Source organism: Moesziomyces antarcticus (assembly GCF_000747765.1).
Source record: "Moesziomyces antarcticus DNA, scaffold: scaffold_v10008, strain JCM 10317, whole genome shotgun sequence".
Taxonomy (NCBI): domain Eukaryota; kingdom Fungi; phylum Basidiomycota; class Ustilaginomycetes; order Ustilaginales; family Ustilaginaceae; genus Moesziomyces; species Moesziomyces antarcticus.
The window spans coordinates 147,819-165,255 of NW_014639002.1; the positions used below are offsets into that span (position 1 = coordinate 147,819).

At 57.3% G+C, this 17,437-nt stretch overlaps 9 protein-coding genes across 9 annotated transcripts; 6 read left to right on the forward strand and 3 right to left on the reverse strand.

The window, feature by feature from the left end:
- Positions 1–274: 274 nt before the first annotated feature.
- On the reverse strand, positions 275–2,965 carry PAN0_008d3443 (serine threonine protein kinase; the record flags this gene model as incomplete). The annotated part of the gene is made up of 1 exon (XM_014800944.1): positions 275–2,965. One exon carries the CDS (start codon positions 2,963–2,965, stop codon positions 275–277), a length of 2,691 nt encoding a protein of 896 aa, XP_014656430.1.
- Positions 2,966–3,531: 566 nt separating this feature from the next.
- PAN0_008d3444 (uncharacterized protein) lies at positions 3,532–3,966 on the reverse strand (the record flags this gene model as incomplete). The annotated part of the gene is made up of 1 exon (XM_014800945.1): positions 3,532–3,966. The coding sequence occupies one exon, from the start codon at positions 3,964–3,966 to the stop codon at positions 3,532–3,534; it is 435 nt and encodes a 144-aa protein (XP_014656431.1).
- Positions 3,967–4,741: 775 nt separating this feature from the next.
- Positions 4,742–5,350, forward strand: PAN0_008c3445 (uncharacterized protein; the record flags this gene model as incomplete). Its single annotated transcript, XM_014800946.1, has 1 exon — positions 4,742–5,350. One exon carries the CDS (start codon positions 4,742–4,744, stop codon positions 5,348–5,350), a length of 609 nt encoding a protein of 202 aa, XP_014656432.1.
- A 535-nt stretch (positions 5,351–5,885) lies between these two features.
- PAN0_008c3446 (uncharacterized protein) lies at positions 5,886–6,386 on the forward strand (the record flags this gene model as incomplete). Its single annotated transcript, XM_014800947.1, has 1 exon — positions 5,886–6,386. The coding sequence occupies one exon, from the start codon at positions 5,886–5,888 to the stop codon at positions 6,384–6,386; it is 501 nt and encodes a 166-aa protein (XP_014656433.1).
- Positions 6,387–7,140: 754 nt separating this feature from the next.
- On the forward strand, positions 7,141–7,788 carry PAN0_008c3447 (uncharacterized protein; the record flags this gene model as incomplete). The annotated part of the gene is made up of 1 exon (XM_014800948.1): positions 7,141–7,788. The coding sequence occupies one exon, from the start codon at positions 7,141–7,143 to the stop codon at positions 7,786–7,788; it is 648 nt and encodes a 215-aa protein (XP_014656434.1).
- Positions 7,789–10,361: 2,573 nt separating this feature from the next.
- Positions 10,362–12,889, forward strand: PAN0_008c3448 (uncharacterized protein; the record flags this gene model as incomplete). The annotated part of the gene is made up of 3 exons (XM_014800949.1): positions 10,362–10,409; positions 10,485–11,109; positions 11,973–12,889. The coding sequence occupies 3 exons, from the start codon at positions 10,362–10,364 to the stop codon at positions 12,887–12,889; spliced, it is 1,590 nt and encodes a 529-aa protein (XP_014656435.1).
- Positions 12,890–13,600: 711 nt separating this feature from the next.
- PAN0_008c3449 (uncharacterized protein) lies at positions 13,601–13,996 on the forward strand (the record flags this gene model as incomplete). Its single annotated transcript, XM_014800950.1, has 1 exon — positions 13,601–13,996. The coding sequence occupies one exon, from the start codon at positions 13,601–13,603 to the stop codon at positions 13,994–13,996; it is 396 nt and encodes a 131-aa protein (XP_014656436.1).
- Positions 13,997–14,097: 101 nt separating this feature from the next.
- On the reverse strand, positions 14,098–15,789 carry PAN0_008d3450 (iQ calmodulin-binding motif protein; the record flags this gene model as incomplete). Its single annotated transcript, XM_014800951.1, has 1 exon — positions 14,098–15,789. The coding sequence occupies one exon, from the start codon at positions 15,787–15,789 to the stop codon at positions 14,098–14,100; it is 1,692 nt and encodes a 563-aa protein (XP_014656437.1).
- Positions 15,790–16,410: 621 nt separating this feature from the next.
- Positions 16,411–16,821, forward strand: PAN0_008c3451 (ubiquitin-related modifier 1; the record flags this gene model as incomplete). Its single annotated transcript, XM_014800952.1, has 2 exons — positions 16,411–16,619; positions 16,704–16,821. The coding sequence occupies 2 exons, from the start codon at positions 16,411–16,413 to the stop codon at positions 16,819–16,821; spliced, it is 327 nt and encodes a 108-aa protein (XP_014656438.1).
- Between the last annotated feature and the right edge of the window lie 616 nt (positions 16,822–17,437).

Below are 17,437 nucleotides of genomic sequence, written 5' to 3' on the forward strand. Positions count from 1 at the left end.
ATTTGCGTTCTTATACTGCTTCGACGCATTGCTGGGAAATTTGAGCCGAGATGCAGCTTCATCCAGCCTTGCTCACTCGAATGGAGATCCACACTTCACACGCTCCGAATGCATCCTGGAAGAGAGAAGGGGGAAGTGAAGCAAGAGTCCATGTGCATTGACGATGCAAGTGATGCAAGAGATGCGGTACAAAAGTGAAAAAGAGGGGGACACGACTACCTCAATAGGCTGGTGTCAGTGGGACCAGCCCGCGGCGGTCGCAGAGATGCGAGAATCAGATGCGTCGCGGCTGGTCAGTCAGCTCGTACGACTCGCCCATGCCGGCAGTGCGGCGTGCGGCGGCGTACGGCGGCGCAGGTCCCGACGACGATGTGGGCAGACCGGGGTTGCGCAGTCGGCCCTGCTCGAGCGCGTTGGCCGGCGACAGGGGGCGCGAGGGCGGCGCGGTGCCGGGTGCAGTGCCTGCATCACCGGCAAGGTCGTCGAACACGTCCTGCCCGCCGATGGCTGCTCCCGAGTCCATGAAGCGGTAGGCGCGCTCGCCTGCGCCCAGCGTGTTCTGCACGCCTGCCTCGGCGGTGGTGGCAGTAAGCGACGCGTCGGGCGGCGGGTAGGGCACCATGGTGACGTGGTTGGTGGTGACCACGTTCGGATCGCCCTTGGGTCCGTAGATCTTGCACTCGGCCAAGAACACCTTGAGCTGGCACAGCCATCGGTTGCGGCGCTGCGCCTTGAGGCCGCCCTGCTGCCAGTTCGACTTGTATCGGATGCCTGCCGACAGAAGCATGCTGCCCTGCTCAAGGAAGTCGACCACGTTGATGTCGAGACCGGGCAGGAAGTCACGCTTCTCGCCCTCCAACCAGTGGATCATCTTGGTGCGCAGACTCTCGATCTGTGCAAACGTCGTGCCGTACGCCACCTCAAACTTGAACGTCTCCTCGATCGCGCCAGAGCGTCGCAGGTTGACGATGGGCTTGGTGGCGAGCTGCGAGTGGCTGATCATGACGTTCTTGCCGTTGGTCGTCTTGAATACGGTGGTGAGCAGTCGCATCTCCTTGACGATGTACGAGTCTTCGCCTACGTCGACGCGGTCGCCAACATCGTAGGGGTGCTTGATGAACAGGAAGATGATCGCACCGAGAGTCTCCTGCGCGGTGCTTCCGATGAGCCACGAGAGACCGAGAATGAGCGTGCCGAACGACGTGACGAGGGTGCTGAATGCGACGGAAAGCATGGCAGCGATGATGATGGCCGAGATCAGAATGAAGACGCTCATGAAGATCGAGTCCAAGCGTCCCACAGCCGAGTCGACGTCGCGCATGGACAGCTGGAGCGCCAGTCGCTCGCGGTGGATGTCGATGCACGCCGCCTCGAGCTCGTCCTTGGTGATATCGCCGTTGAGGTCGCGGTCAAAGATCTCGAATGCAGCCTCGGCAGTGATGGCGTCGGGGAAGCAGTGGATGATGTCGTCTACGATCAACTCGGACTTGCCGGGCGGGCAGAAGCTGTACCAGATCCTTCGGGCGAGCGCCTGGGTCTGCTTGCGCGAGTTGAGGGACGAGGCGACCACCGAGCGGGGGTTGCCGGCCTGCAGCACACCCTGTCCGGCGATCTCGCTGGCGACGGTGCCAAGCACACTGGTGCTCTGAAGCGCCACGTCGCGCACCTTGGCGCCCGTCTTGCGCAAGCGGACACGTGCGAGGTGAAGCCCCGTAGACTTGCGCTTGGCTTCTTGCTCGGCAGCGATGTACGTGTCTTTGCGGTTGAGGTTCTTGGAATTCTCGTAAAGGGTGGTGAGCACCTTGACGTTGAACTTGGACGTCTGGATGCGGTCCTCGTACGAGACGCGATGGAAGTTGTAGGCGATGCCCTGGATGAAGAGCTTTTCCGCGAGGAGGATGGCGGCGCTAAGGCAGACGCCGAACCAGAGTCGGTAGCCGGAGAGCATGATGTCGCTTGTGGATGGCCACGAGCTCTGATCGTTGGTGTTGATGTAGGTGGTGCGAGAGGACGAAGAGGACGATGTGCTGGTCGAGGTCGAGTTGCCGGGTGTCAGAGGAGCTGCCTCGATGGCAGCCTTGTCTGCGCCCTGGAAGTTGCCGATGACGATGGCGAGCCAGAGTGCAAAGAGCAGAATGGTCCAGAGGAAGAAGGCGACGTACTTTTCGGTGACGATGAGGAACTCGGTGTATCGTCGCATCTTTTGGTGCAGGTTTCCGACGGTCCATCGGAGGACGCGGGGGATCATGATGGCGCCGACACGGCAGGCCCACCAGCCGACCCAGATGGAGCTGAGCCAGATGGACCACCAGAAGATGCCGACATCGAGTACCTTGGGCTCGCGGAATTGGTTGGCGGGTCGAGCATCGTAGACGAGGAGGGCAAGGATGCCTGGGATCCAGAAGAGGGCGGTGGGGATGAGGATGTAGAGGAGCAAGCGGACGGAGGGATGACCAAGCTGAGGGCCTGCGCCGTGCTTGCCGTTGAGACCGACGAAGCTTGCATTTGCGTTGTCCTGCGAGTAGCCTGCGCCTTTGAGGAGACGCTCCCAGGAGTCGCTGTCCTGGCGCTTGAAGCCGGGACGCTTGGACACGGACTCGGGTTGCGCCTTGTTGGCACCAGCCTCGAAGCGCCTCGACATGTCGGTGGAGTGCGAAAAGTGTTGCTTGTGTCGCGTAGCGGCACCAGCCTGAGTTGGAGGATAGGTGTTGGAGGCGTCGGAGCCAGCGTCGTTGGTCCACTGACCCGAGCCGCCGTAGTTGCCCGGGTAGTTTTCGTACTCCTTTTCGGAAGGATAGTCGGCGACGTTGTCGTAGTACGACGACGAGCTGACGCCTTGAGCGGCGAGGGGAGCGTCATAGGTGCGAACGGGATTGTGAAGTGTAGCATTGTCGTCTGAACCTCGGCTGCCTGCAGCAGGTGGTGGAACGGGACCGCCAGGCACGCGAGTCCACGGCGCCGACATATTGGCTACGTGATCAGGGTGTCGGCCGGATCTATTGGTGTTGGGCTGAATGGCAGTGATGCCAGTACTGTGAAGACCAGGGCGCTGTGTGGATGTCTAGGAATGCGGAGGGTGGGTGGAAGAGGTGGAGCGGATGGGATAGCTGGAGGTGGGAGAGATAGGTGGGTGAAAGAGACTTTAAAGTCGCTCTGACTGCTGGCAGACTGCGGCCTGCAAGCGCGGCGTGCAACTTGCAGCCGCCTCGCAGCTCGCTCTCGCCCTGACTGCTGCTGCTGCTGCTGCTGCTGAGAAGGACTGCCTGTGTTGGTCCTTGCGCCAAATCACGCGGACAGGCTGACTCTGCGTCAAATGCAAACTGTCGTGGTCGAAAAAAGACCGAATCCATGGAATCCTGCCGACGCGACGGCCAAGGCGGCAAGGCGGCCCAGCAGAGCAACGGCACAGGTGTTGGATAAAAAAAGTAACAGTCACACAATTTCACAGAAACCCCAGGGGCACGCTCTGCAGCGAAAAAAGGGGGCCGGCCAGCGCGACGGCACTGGGAAGATGAACCCCTAATCTGCAGCTCAACGTCGTGGCGCGGCGGCGTTGCCGAAGTCAAAATGTGAGCGGAATGCGCCACCGAATTCTTGCCAAAGCTTTGAATTTAGAGCTTGCTTTTCGCGATGCTGAAACTTGAGCCGTTGATGCTGCTGCAAGTCCGAGTTCGAAAGGGACTTGAGCGGATTGCCCGAGACCATCCTCATCCCGCCCGGCCGAGGGCACGACCCGGGAGCACGGCCATGATGCAGCGCCGCTTCGCATGTGGATGCAGTCAAAAGGATGTCTGTGCGCGGGAAGAATGTGATCTTGACGAGAGAAAACGACAGACGACGGTTCGAAGCCAAATTTCGTGGTGATGTCAGGCTGGCGCCCCGTCGGGCATCGGAAGCTCCGATTTCAGAGAAGGCCTGAGCGGCTTCAGCGTCGTCTGACGGCGCCGCGGGAGTCCGTAACTGCATCCTTGTTCATCAACGGTAGCCACGGCACATCCGTCTGATGCCGCCCCTCGAGCGCAACGGCAAGGAGCAAAGCCAACAATGCTGGCAGCTGGATGCTTCAGGCCTGCCCGTCGGCATGGGTGCAGCGTCTCCCACAGCAACGGAAGCTTGATGGAGGGCCGTGAGAAAGACGCCGAGATGTCGCGGCGGCATGATCGAGTGAGCCATCGGCTACGGTACAGCGGCACTGTCACTCCTATCGTCTCGGCACCACACCCAAAGTCACAGCGATTTCGCGCGGTTAATCAGCAATTGTGAGATCGGCATTCCCGTCAGCTTCTTGGCGCGAAAAGCAAAATCGGCTGAAACCGCTGCGCTGGGTTTCATGCAGCCGCCAGCGTGCCGGTTGCCCCTCACGCGATCGCCTCCACTGCAACGCGCATAGGCGCAGGTGCCCATGTGCCGGACCGCGTGCTCCATCGCTTGGCATCCGATTTCCACCTTTTGCTGCTGACCGAGCTCATCGGACGGTGCCGACTGCGACGCAACCGCCGCACTGCATGTTGACCATCGCTGCCGCATCGTTTCCATCTCATCCGCAACACAGCATCAAGATCTAGCTGCAGCAAGTCCGCGGATCGCCACCTAGGAACGCAGCGACGCGCAACGGCCAAGCACGATTCTTCATCTTCGGCTTGAGCCTCTCGTTTCTCTCATCGCTCGATATCCCGCGCCTCGGATCGCTCCTCAGCCTGCGCACGAGCCGATGCCATTTCTGTCAACGACATACAACAACATGGACTCTCTGGTGGCCGATGCCAACGTGCACCAGGATGCACCTTCGGGCATCATCTCGCTCTCGTGGGCGTTCCTCGTGATCCCGTGCATCTTTGTCGTCATCGCATTTGGCTGGATCATCTACAGCTTCGGCAATCCCTCTGAATTCGCCCAAGCGAACGGCCTCACCACCGGTGATGACCATGGCTTTGGAGACGACCAGGAGGACGACGACGACGAGAAGGATCAGCTGCTGGACCGCTTCACAGAGACACAGTCGCATGCTTCTTCGTTCAACGCCACACAACTACCTGCGGCCTCATCGTGGAAGATCAGCGGCAAGTTCAGCACTACATCTCGAGGTGGCTCCGTCTACACATCGTACCCGGACCCGAACGGCAGCTCCGGTCATGCGTCTCGAAGCTCCATCTCATCGTCGCCCAAGTCCAAACGTCTAAGCCTCAATGCTGACGGCAAGCCGGTTCGTTCGGTTGGCAGCAAGGCCGCCAAGGCGCTCGCACTCAATCGGGATCGTATGATGCAGGACCTCGAGAACGTAGATCCGATCGACCGCGAAGAGCTGCAACGCTCCTCGTCTCGTGCCAGCGACACTCGCAAGTCCGATTGACCCGCATCTCGGCCCTGCTCTTCATTTGTCCGCCGCATTGCATTCCCACCAGCATCCCCCGTGTATTTTTATCCTCTCGCGCTGCAAACTTCATACGACCGAAAAAAGCGTGGCATACTTTCCACCACGGCTCGCGATGTTCTCAGGATTGCATGCGAACTTCGACCAGCCTCGGCATTGTTCTGAGCATGTTCCGACGCAAAGCGACGTGGGCGTGTTTGCGTGGGGAACAACCTTGAATGTTCCGACGAGGCGCTTGGACCCCACCCTCATTCGGTCGTGGCATTGCCAGGCGATTAATGAAGCGCCATTAGGGGCGGTGGAACCGGCAACGTGAGCATCCGCCTGTTATCATCTCAGCCGGACCATCTAAACCCACATCCATGGCCTTGGATGCCGCTCGATCCTAAGCCCACCTTGCATTTTTGTTCTCTTTCAGCGACAATCGGAGGCTGGGCTAGTCCGTATAAGAAGAGCGATGCTTGCGTTTGTCAAGTTTGAGGGATCCATAGTCCTTGCTAACCGCCTCTTCACCATGGGTGCCATTTACCGCCTTGCATCTCTCACACTATGTCTCATTGTCATCGGCCTTGTGCGGGCTGAGATGACCGAGGTGGACAGGAACAACTGGCTTGCAGCCACCCGAAAGTACATTGGTCTGCACGACAAGGGACTCTTCACATCGTACCGCACCAATCTCGACTCGTATGCAGGCGTCGAAGACTTGCAGCGAAAAGCACTCGAGCGGGCTAAACGAACGGGCGTGATTCACATCAGCACTCTCCCGGCCGATCCAGAACATCCCTGGGGCGTCACCTACTTTTCCAGCGTGATCAAACCAGGCACTCCGCTCGCACACGAGATGGGCCTCGGAAACAAAGTCGCCCTTGCCTTTTGGAAGCACGACGACAACATCTTCCGCCTCCTTCACATCGATACCCTGGGCCCGTCCAAGATCGAAGTCCTCTGGCCAGTGCAGCCTTTCAAACAAGTTCTGGATGACAATCTGTCCGAGTTTGAACTCTTGCACATCTAGCCTGTCGGTAGATTGCCTCCCTTTGTTCAAGCATCGCCGTTGCGCTTGAAGCGAATCAGTGCCCTCGTTCGGGCGATCAGAGGCCACCCAGAAACTGTGTGCCATGGCTGAGCGAAACGCAAGGTTCGCGCCCGGCTCTGAACGGAGGACCGTGGAAGGAAATAGGTTCTTGCCGCTTTTGCGCAAATTGAATGCTGAGCCAAAGTTTACGCTCTGCGCGCCGGCAATCCTGCCAGTGAATCGCGTCGACAAAGCGACACATCTGTGGTGTTCACGAGTGTGCTACTGCCGCGCAAAGATCAACCATCTTCCCTGCCAGATGCCACTCGCTGCGAGTCCTGGGTCGATTTCGGTCCAAAGTCGGCCCAGTTCTGACAAGATAGACCGAGAGCGCACGCCTTGCCGCTCCTTGGGCACAGGCCATATAAGTCGCTCGACTTACGTGACAACACTTTCTTCCAAAACGCCATCTCGCTTCGTTTGCATCCAAATCCACTTTCTCAACGAGATTCCAAGCAGCTCACACTCTTCCGCATAGAGGTTCTGGCGTTTTAGGCGAGACCGCAACCCTCCTTGTAGGTACTCAGGTTACCGCAGTCCCAACTCCTGCTGCTGACGGGCCGTACTGACGTTCCTTTCATTGTCAATGACCGAAGGACAACACAAATTCCCGACCCGAGCACTGATGCCGCTTTGAAGGGACGGTCGTATGTCATCCACTTTTGAACTTCTCTCCATTGGGGCCACAAGGACAATGACGGTTCTCGGTCATAAGAAAGCGGAGTACTCCATTCAACAGTGGGGAGAGGTCGTCTTCGGGGACGGTATGGGACTCAGTACGGGATATCTTTCGGATCGTACTGTTCCATGGTCCGAAAACGCTTTCGAGATGGTACTTCGGACTCACGACGGAACCGTACCTGGGGTTGATGACAGACGTGAAATCATCGGAGAGATTGCGGCGATCTTCATGCGCGAAACAGGCCCTCGTGATTTCGAGGTTCCCATGGTCCACTTCAAGGGTCAATGTGCTCATGTCACGGCCCCCGACACAGGCCTCATGGAAGTTCTCTGGAAAGAGCAACCCGTTTTCCGAGGCGAGAAGATGAAGCTGGTGTCTAAAGGCTTCGTGGAAAGCAACATTACGGTCTACGGTGTCTGGGGAATGCCAGCGAAGGAGCGACAGGAGCTCATCAAGAGCTTCACCAAAAGCACCAAGAAGCTCGCAGCACTCATCGTAGCCGACATGTACTACATGTCTGAAGTGAGCGGCGAACTGATCACCAACTCGGGGCCACTTTTCAGCGGTGACATGCTCATCTTTGGAAGAGCGGGCTTTGGCGACCAAAAGAGCTTCCTGGGGGAGCCTTTCTTGAAGATTCCTTATCCTACTGTCGACTAACAAGCATCCCCTCTAGTAGCTCGATCGAATCAAGACCTTGCACCTCGCTCAGCATTTCTCATTCAATACCATCTCATTTCGCTTTTCTCGCGGCCTGGGCGGCTTTTTTGTAGTGTGACCGCCAGAAGAACGAAGAAGACCGGTACGCTGAGAATCTCGCTGTCTGCTTTCTCTTGATCCGTCGATGGAGCTCAAACTGCCTGAAGCAGACGCATGCGCTTTGCCTTGGTGAAAGGATGCTGCTCGAATGAACGACCAGGCTGGGCGAGCCCGAACGCGAGGAAGACGAATTCGGCCGTCCGCTATGCACAAATTCGAGCCTGTGACAGCTCGGGTGAGTTTTTTTCGCGTGCGCAAAAAATTCGGTTGCAAATGGCGGCCCGAAAATGAGACCGCGGATGTTCATTTCGGCGCTGCGCACTCCGTGCCGACGAGGACGAGACAGGTGCGATTGAGGCAGTCTCAAAAATGTCCTGACTCGCACCCTCGACAACCAGGCCTTGGAAGAATAGATCATCCATCGACGCTGAAGCCACGTCTTTTCTCGCCGCCCTCTGAAGGACATCACCCTTCCTCTGTGGTCTTTCGAAGAAATTGTGTTCGAGGAGCTTGTCAGATCAGAAAAACCTCAGGCTGCGATAGGATGGACTGTGTGCCGTGGGGCAGCTGAAAGCTCTGTTACGGATGTACCCATACACTGTATGGCTGCGAGCCTGGATTAGGTCTTTGACACATGCACACGCTCTGCGCAGGTGACACTGATTCCCGAGCTCGCAGACTGAATCGCGCCTCTAGCATGCAGAGCACAGACATATGAAGAGCCCAGATCTCTTGCTCACCTCGCATTCGATCTGTCCTTCTCACCTCATCCTTCTTCAAAAGAGCGCTTCGTACCCTTGTCTCCCCCGTGATGTCGAAGAGGGCTCGCACTGATTCAAAGACTTCCAACAACAGCCAAGTGAGCACGGAATACTCCTACGCGACTCTTTGTTGGCACGAGTACTGACTTTGTTGTCTGCATCGTTATTGTAGGCATCTTCTGATGCGTTGACAGTGCGCGTTGACGGAGCAAGTGTCGGGTCATCTTGTGCAGGCGTAACTGCCAAAGACGGTCCAGCAGGACATCACGAGGTAACGCAAGCCCGCACTCACGAGGGAACGATCCAGTCCTGCAGGCTCAAAGTACGGTCATGGTGGCAAACCGTTTACGGTGAGACTTTGGGTTTCAGCGTCAAATACGTCTCTGACAATTCGCTACCTTGGTCAGCAAATGCATTCGAGACGGTTTTCCGGCTTGACGATTCGCAAGAATCAAGAAAGGTGCTGTCCCTAGTCCCGGAAAGGAACGAGATCGTCTCGGAAATCGCCACTTACTTCCAGAAAGTGCGCCCCCAAAACCTCACCGAGCAGCCTTTCGTACATATCCGCGGCGAAGAGATCCATGTCAGATTCCAGAGCTCGGTGTTTCTGCAAGCTCTGTGGAAAACGCCGCCCTCATACAAAGGTCAACCAATGAAGCTGGTATCAAAGGGCTTGGGAAAAGGCGGCACCAGAGTCTACAAGGCTTATCTTCCCTCTGAAACAAAAGCCGACCTTGAAAAGAGGCTCGAGGGGAAGACGTTCCCTGGGGTGGAATTCATTTTGGCGGACATATACGAAGTTGAAAATCTCGGGGGAGGCCCTATCTTCCGCGGCGACTTTGTACTCGTCTGTAGCGCCGCCGTATCTGCAATTCTTGGAGAAAAATGCTTCGAGATACTATATCCTCGGAGAAGACCTTGAAGACTGTAGACATATCGATCGCTGGAGCGAGGAGCTCTATTGAACTTCGAAATGTCCATTCCCCTATGTCCCTTCTCGATTCTGTGATTTGATGAGCAGCGCGATACTGCCGAATGATGGTCGTGCCACTCACTCGCAAAAAACCGGGCGGACCCAAAATGAAATCGCAGAGGGGCTCACTTCGGTGCTGCGCCTTCTGTGCGCCTTCTGCGACGATGAGCAGGCGTGACCGCCGTGGAGGATTTTGTTGCCACCGGTGCTCATGTGAATTCACGGCCATCGCTCGGCTCAAGGCCTTCACACCTTCTTGCCCGGGTTCGAGATGAGGTCCGTCACGCCATGGTTCTCAAGTGGCGCCGTGCAGAAGGTTCGAGCTCATCATCAGGCTATCGAAACATCCGTCGTCTAATTTGTGCCTGTCGTTGGGCGGCTGCGCTGTCAAGGCTAGTATGAAGTCGGTGAACACCGATCTTCGACTGCGGACATGCCAGGTTGATATAATCAGAAAAAAAGTGCTGTGATGAAAGCGCTTGGCGTGAGTCAAAGGCTGGCAGTGGACGTAGCGCAACTAAGCGAATTGCTCTCGTGAGAGAATCAAAGAGAGGATCGCTGCAAAGATCCGGGAAGGGATGAGACTCTATTCCAAGGGAAGTGTGCGGCAAGAATGCCGACTGAGCGTCATACCCGACCACTTGACGAACATATAAAGACCTCACGATCTTGCAACTCGAACGCATTGGAAGCCCATCCCTCTGTTTCATCGATCAAATCATCCTGCGTCTTCCTTCAACATGTCGGAAAAGTCCTGGGTCGCAGACATGTCCCCGGGGGACGGTGAGGTGAGTGCGAAAAGCTGTACAAGCCGCTCTTGTTGAACGAAGCGCTAACCCAGATGCTCCAATGTACGATCTCAGGCCCCTCTTGAAGCTACCTCTCCTGAAACTCTCGACCACGAAGACACTTCCGCTTCCTCCGACTGCAAAGGCATCGCACTCCAAGAGGACGAGAAGGGACTCGTCAAGCCAGAGGCAGTCGAGCCCCTGAAGCCTTCGGTTCGGTTCTGGTGGGAGATAGTACACGGTGCCGAGGTCGGCTTCAGCCTCGAGTACCTCTTCGACCGCTCAGTTCCTTGGTCTTTCAATGCTTTCGAGACGGTACTCCGACCTAGAGAGACCGACTCGTCTACAGATGTGTTAACGCTGGAGGACAGGATCGAGATCATCGAAGAAATCGTTGCTGTTTTCGAGCAGACTTGCCCCAAGACCGGTAACCAACAGCCGCATGTTTACTTCCGAGGCACGGATGTCCATGTCAGGCTCGGAAACCCAGTGTTTCTTGAAGCTCTGTGGAGGGCGCATGTTTTCTTCAAAGGCAAACGCATGAACATCGTGTCAAAGGGCCTGAATGGCTATTGTGTCAGGGTATTCGAGGTCCGAGGTCTGGAGGCCAAAAGGCTCGATGATGCCAGAAAAAGCATGCAGTCCTACAAATGGTGCCTCGCTGTGGCACGTGTTTACGAAGCTCCTTCTCTGGGCGGAGGTCCGATCTTCTCTGGCGATCTCCTTGTTTTCACCACATATCATATGAAAAAGCTGTGGGGAAGGCACTGCTTCTGCGTGCCATGGTGCGCTTAGTAACGTCGTCCTTGTACATACTGTACTAGAGCTTCTGCCACAAAGAAGACGTTGCCCCAGTGACCGCTCATCTCTCTGCCGATCGGCGCTCCGGAACGGGTGGTGCAACGAAACCTTCTCCTGCCATCGTTGCCCGGCACCATAAGTGCGTCTACGCTTCACTTGTCTCAGACCACTCTCTTCCGAATGCAAAGTGTTCCCCTCGTAACGTTCCTATGGCTCAGTAAGCAGCGCAAAGCATTTGTAGACGATCGTGAAAATGCTTTGGACTCGCGAGTTTGCCGCTTGCCATCGCGCGCAGGAAAAAACGCACACTTCGAAGGCTGGTCTGGAAAAGTCGAGGGTCACGAGGCAGACTGATCTGCTGCTCGTGCTCGGATGAGACTGGATGCGATTGCCCGAGCAGGCGTGGTCAGCCTGAGCACCGCAAACGCGGCAAACCTGCGAAGCGACGGCAGAGAAATCACCGTGCGTATGGCATTGATGCGCCTGGGACGGTATAGAGCGGACCGAACCTTGTTTTCCTTCATCTCGCTTTGACGCAATTTCGGATCAATGACTGTCTGCGCTTCCAGACTCGTGTCAAAGACCTCATCGCATTGAGCTGATGCTGGGATAGAGAGCAGCAACGGACAGTGGTCACAGCCTCGTTTCCGCTGGACGCAAAAATTTCTTTTTCTCCTCTTCAAGGAGACGGGATCCTGTCCGGTGAACATATAGAGGCTGTAGGTGCGTCCTGCTTGCGCACCTCCCCTTACCACTTCCCAGCCTTCCAGAGCGGTCAAGAGAGCGCAATGTCCGTACACACAGGTGGTGAAAGTGTCCATCTCCAGGTGGATATCAGAAAAGAGAGCTTCGAGCTCTTAGGATCTTCAGCTGATACCACTTTTTCTCCCGTATCCCAGTCGTCAAGTCCCAAAGCGGCCGATGCTGTCAACCAACGACCGTCAAAACGTCCTCGGGAGACCTTCGGTAGTGGTTCGAACACCGTTCCACCCAAGCCAGCAGGTAGCAAGGCTGCTCAAGCACCGGCTAGTGGCATCACAGTGATGACGTCTTACGACAAAGTATACAGCGCGGGAATCACGCTCAGCAGTGACTATCTTCTGGACGGCAAGGTTCCTTGGAGCAAAAACCAGTCCGAACACGTGCTTTGCACCAACAAGGCTGATCTTAAGCAGGGTCTACAGATGAGCCAAGCTGAAAAGCTCGAAGTGCTCAGGCAGGTGGGCGAGATCTTCTGGAAGAGCAGCAAAGGAAAGAATGCGGGTCAGCCCGTGGTACACTTCGAGGGTCAGCACGTCTTCATCCGATGGCTTGATCAAGAGCTTCTGGAGACGATCTACGATTCTCCCCCTAAACTCGACGGGGTGCCCCTGACATTTGTCTCGAAAGGATATCCGCACCCATGTGTATCCATGTACAGGCTCGATGGACTTTCGACCATGACGCAAGGCGTTCTCCGGAACCGAATCTCTTCTGATAAGCGCAAAATCGCTTTGGACATCGTGTTCTCGGCTACCTACAAGGTACGACCTCTCGAGGGCGATCCGATTTGCTCGGGCTCGCTGGTCATCTTTGCGACGTCTCAAGAGGAAAAACTGGACTTCCTGGGACATCAGAGCCACAAGATCAGCCACAACCTCCTTCCTGCGGTGCTTCCAGAGCATTCTCATTCGGCATGAAGGAGACATTCACGATCACTGTCACCCTTGGAGCTATCACCGTCACCCTTGAAGCTGTGCGGAGGTGCGCCAAGATTCTATTCCGCGATGCAATTGATTTTCTACCTTCATCATTCCGAACGGGAGATCAATGTGCGCCCTTGTGCTAGGGGACCTGCAAGTCTGCTTGAGTGTGCTGTGATGTGAGCATGGTGCGGTGGTGCAGGCTCGATGTGTGCACTGACCATCCATCCCAGCACGCTGCGCGGAGGGAAAAGGACGCGACGCGTCGCGACGGACAAAGGGACCTGGCTTGGGTCGTTCTCTAGAGCCTGCAGGTTCGGGCCTACGTGACGCGGGTTCTGACAGGCGTGTCAAGCGGCTGATCCCACCCTGAATGCGGCCTGCTGCAGGCGTGCATCCGATTTGGCTCACCCCTGCCAGCGCCCTGCTCACGCCTGTCAGGCGGCTGATCCATCACCTCTCTAATCCATCGTGCCCATCATATCCCTCATCCGCTTGCCATACCCGTACCATGCTGGTGTCGCAACGCCCCTTTGGGGGAGGAGAAAAGCATATAAACCAGCCGTCTTTGCGATGTCTTGTCGTCTCCATCCCATCGCATTTCCATATTCTCACAGCATCTTCCAGCGCTATCCTCTTTCAACACGATTCACAATGGTTGCTCTTATTCAGGCTACTCGCTACCCCTCCACATCGAACGAAGACCCAATGGTCAGCATTGCCCGTGCCATCATGTCGGCTGTGGCTCGTCGCTCCGAGGTGGAAGAGAAGCTGCACACGGTCAAGACCGCGGCGGAAAAAGTGCGAAGCTACGGCGCCATTGCCACCCGCACTCGCGAGACCCGTCTGGCCGAACTCAAGAACTCCATCTCGCGCCCAATCTCCCTCCCCAACACACAATCGCCAACGGGCAGCTCTGCATCGAGCGCGTACGCAGTTGAAAGCATGGACAGCAGATGGTCGTCCCAATCTTGGCCTTGCGAGACTACACCACTCGTGGAGCGATCGAGCGCCTTCGAGTTCGACGAACAACTGCACGACGATGCGCGCAACTCCACTTCCAGCGAGAGCTCATTCAGCAACCGTCCCTATTCGTTCTTCTAGCCCTTCCCGCACCACCGAATCGTTATACCCGTCTTGTCTATCTTTATATTTGCGTGTCAAGGTCGTGCGAGTCGTGAATGGTATCATAAAATCAACGCGGTTCAAGCCTTCAACTTCTCTTTGAGCTTCGTGAACCCACTCGGCTTATGCTCGTCGCCATTCTCTTTGCTCGATTTGCTCCCGATGTGTAGCTTGTGCTTGATGCGTTCCGAGAGCGACTTGTGCTGCGAATCGTTATCCTCATCTGCCTCTGTCTGCTTATGCTTCTTCTCCTTCTTGTCCTTCTTCTTGGACGACTTGGTCTTGCTCATCATCTTGCCGTACTTCTCCATCCCCGCCAGCATCAGCAGACTCTTGGAGAGCGTGACGCGGTCCAGATCCACGCCGGAATCCTGGAGCTTCTTGACAAAGTACCGGAAATGCGCCGTGCCCGCCCGGTAGTGCCCCGACAGTGGACTGAGGCTGGTGAGCGTGCCATTGTCGACCTTGAGCAGACCCGCCGACAGCACACGGCCACCGTAGAGGAAGGACGAGTGCTGAAAGTAGCCCGTCTGCTTGAGACCGACATAGAGCTCGTGGCGCGAGTTGAAGACGTAGATCCACGTGTTGTTGCCGATGGTCTTGCGCAGCAGCATGTCGGACCAGTTGGCCGAGTTGAGTGCGTCGAGATGGCGCGATTTGCCCGAGCGTTTCGACTGGTAGTGCTTGGCTGCCTGCGTGCGCTCCTCCTTGCTCATCTCCTCTCCATCGCTCGATGATGACGACGAAGACGACGACGAGCCGTCGAGGTACGAGTCGAGCGAGCTTTCCGAGACGCCGCGCTGGAGAGCACGACGCTCGCGGTCCTTGCGCAGCTCCTGCTGCTCTTCCTCGCCGATATCGACGATCCCTCTGCCCTTGCCGAGATCCTTGTGCTTGTTGCGCTTGGTGTCGACGGGCTTCCCGTTGCGACGCCAGACGAGCTTGCCGTCCTGGATGTCGACAATGTAGTTGCGACGCTGTTCGGAGCTGAGGTAGATGACGCATTCGGAGTCGAGGCGCTCGCGCGGACAGTCGTCGATGTTGAGCTCCTTGCCTTCGCCCTCGTCGAGCCACTGGAAGAAGTTGTCGCGCGTGTCGGCCTGCATCCACGCCTTGTGGTAGTACTTGAGATTGGAGCCATAGCGATGTCTGCGGTCCACCATCTCGAGCCAGTACTGCTCCTCCATCATCTTGCTGAGCTCCTGCGCCTTTCCGCCGCGCGTCCACCATTCGATGAGCTTCAGACCCTTGTCTCCCGGGCGTGCGATGCTGCGGATGTTGTCGACCTTGCCGCCATCTTGCGCTCCTGGAACGTCTCCGACCTTGGTGTCTGCGTCGACGAGTGCGTGGTCCTCGGTGTCCTTGGGCTCGAGCGAGGGCCCGCCTTCGACAGGCTCATCTGCGCGGCCGCCCTCGGAGTCGGGCGAGCCGTCCATCTTTTCGGCGCCCGAGAGCTGGCCCGCAAGAAGCTTACCGCGTTTCCAGCGGGAGGTGGCGTCGTTGCGGCCGGTGTTGGACTGCTTGTTGGCCTGTTCGAGGCGCATGCGGTGTACGGCATCGGACCAGCGGGTATCGGCAGAGATATTGCATCCGTCGAGCTGTCGACGCGTGCGATAGCCGCGGTAGTTGCGCTGGATGAGCAGCGCTGCATCACGGTCGCGATCGTTGTCGTGGTTGTGCTCGTGCTGTTGTGGCTGCGAGGGCTTCGAGTCGTTGGATGGCTGCTGCGCCTCGACAGCAGGTGGGGTCGTGCGTACTTGTGCGGAAGACATGATGTATAGGATGTGCGCACAAATTGAGCATGCGCAGCGACGGGGATGAGGATAGGGAGGTGGATGATGGAGGGGAGGAGAGGATGGTCAAGCACACGCAACAGGGGCTGGCGCTTTCAGGGACGCCACGAGACACTCTTGTGAAACAAACGGCACGCGGGGCAGACGAGACATGAATTCACAGGTACGCCGAAGCTGCGGCCATTGTCCATGTGGGCAGTCGTCATCAGCCGGTCGGGTACAATGGGCCCCGATAAGGAGGGGCTCACGATGGCCATGCCGCCGGTCGGCTAGACAAGCGATGCGCTGGACCAGCCGACCGGCTTCCCGAAGTGATGAGTGGGTGGACTGTATGCGTGTGGGGTGGTTGAGCGGTGTACGAATCCGAGAGCGGCCGAGCCAGGCGGTGTGGCGATGAAGTCATTGTGCGCTGGGCAGCTCGTGGGCATCGCCTCGTGGGGGTAAAACTGAAGATGTTAGAGCGAGCAGGTGAAGACCGCCAGGTTTCCGTTTCCCGAGCATGAGGGGCGAGGCTGTTGCTGGACCCTGGCTTTTGAACCTCGACGACGACGTCAATCGATCAGGCGCTCTTTCGTGGGATCTCAGCGAGAGACAGCAAACATGGTGACACCATCGACGGTCAAGGTCAAGGTCGAGTTTGGCGGCGGCACGGAGCTGCTGCTTGCCCCACCGCACGAGAAGAAGCACGTGCTGACGCTGCCGAGCGTCGACGAGGCGGGCAAGGCGACCGACGTGGCGGACCTGATCCAGTACATCCGCAAGAACCTCATCACTGAACGCGAAGAGCTGTTTGTCGATGGCGACTCGGTGTGAGTGCTGCGCTGCCAGATAAGACGAGTGTATTGCGAACGCTGAAGCTGACGCCCGTGGTTGCATCTCCTGCTTTGCTACAGCCGACCTGGCATCCTGGTGCTGATCAACAACAGCGATTGGGAGCTCGAGGGCGAGGTCGAGTATGTACTTCAGGACGGCGACGAGGTCGTCTTCATCAGCACACTTCACGGAGGCTAGACGTGCGCTCAAAGCTGTTCTTGTCACCGCCATCGTCGTGACGGTCGGATTCAGCCGACCCAGGCTCGCCTCCCTTCCCACGCTGCAGCAGCAAGGCAGCTCCAATTCGCCAGGGCTGACTGGACTGTAGGCGCTTGCTTGCTCGACGGCTTCATTGGACATCAGCTTCCACTACGGCTGCCATGCGGCACATCGGACGATCCGCTTACAGGTGTCCACGCGGTTCGGCCCTCCCGAAAAACCAAGACCGCGCGGTGTTGGCAAAAGAAATTTGGACTTTTCTGCAGATCCCAGCTTTGGCCGCCAGCTCACCCCACTCGCAGAGCGTGGGCGGCGCGCAACTCAAGTCTGCTGCGTGTGGGGTCCAGTGCACAGTCCACCCTTTGACACGGCGGCAACTCCGACACCACACACTTCGTTCCCACACCGCTCCCACGGCACTGCACTGCCTTTCAATAGAAGCATCTCAAAGCTGAGCTTGATTGTAACCATGCGCAATGTGGCTGCCAGATCAGCTCGAATGCCCGAATAGCACTGCCGACGTGAGGCGTTTCGTTGGAGGCTTCGGGCGGAATTTCGGCCACCCGCCGAACAGGGTCGCGCGACGTGGAGCCCT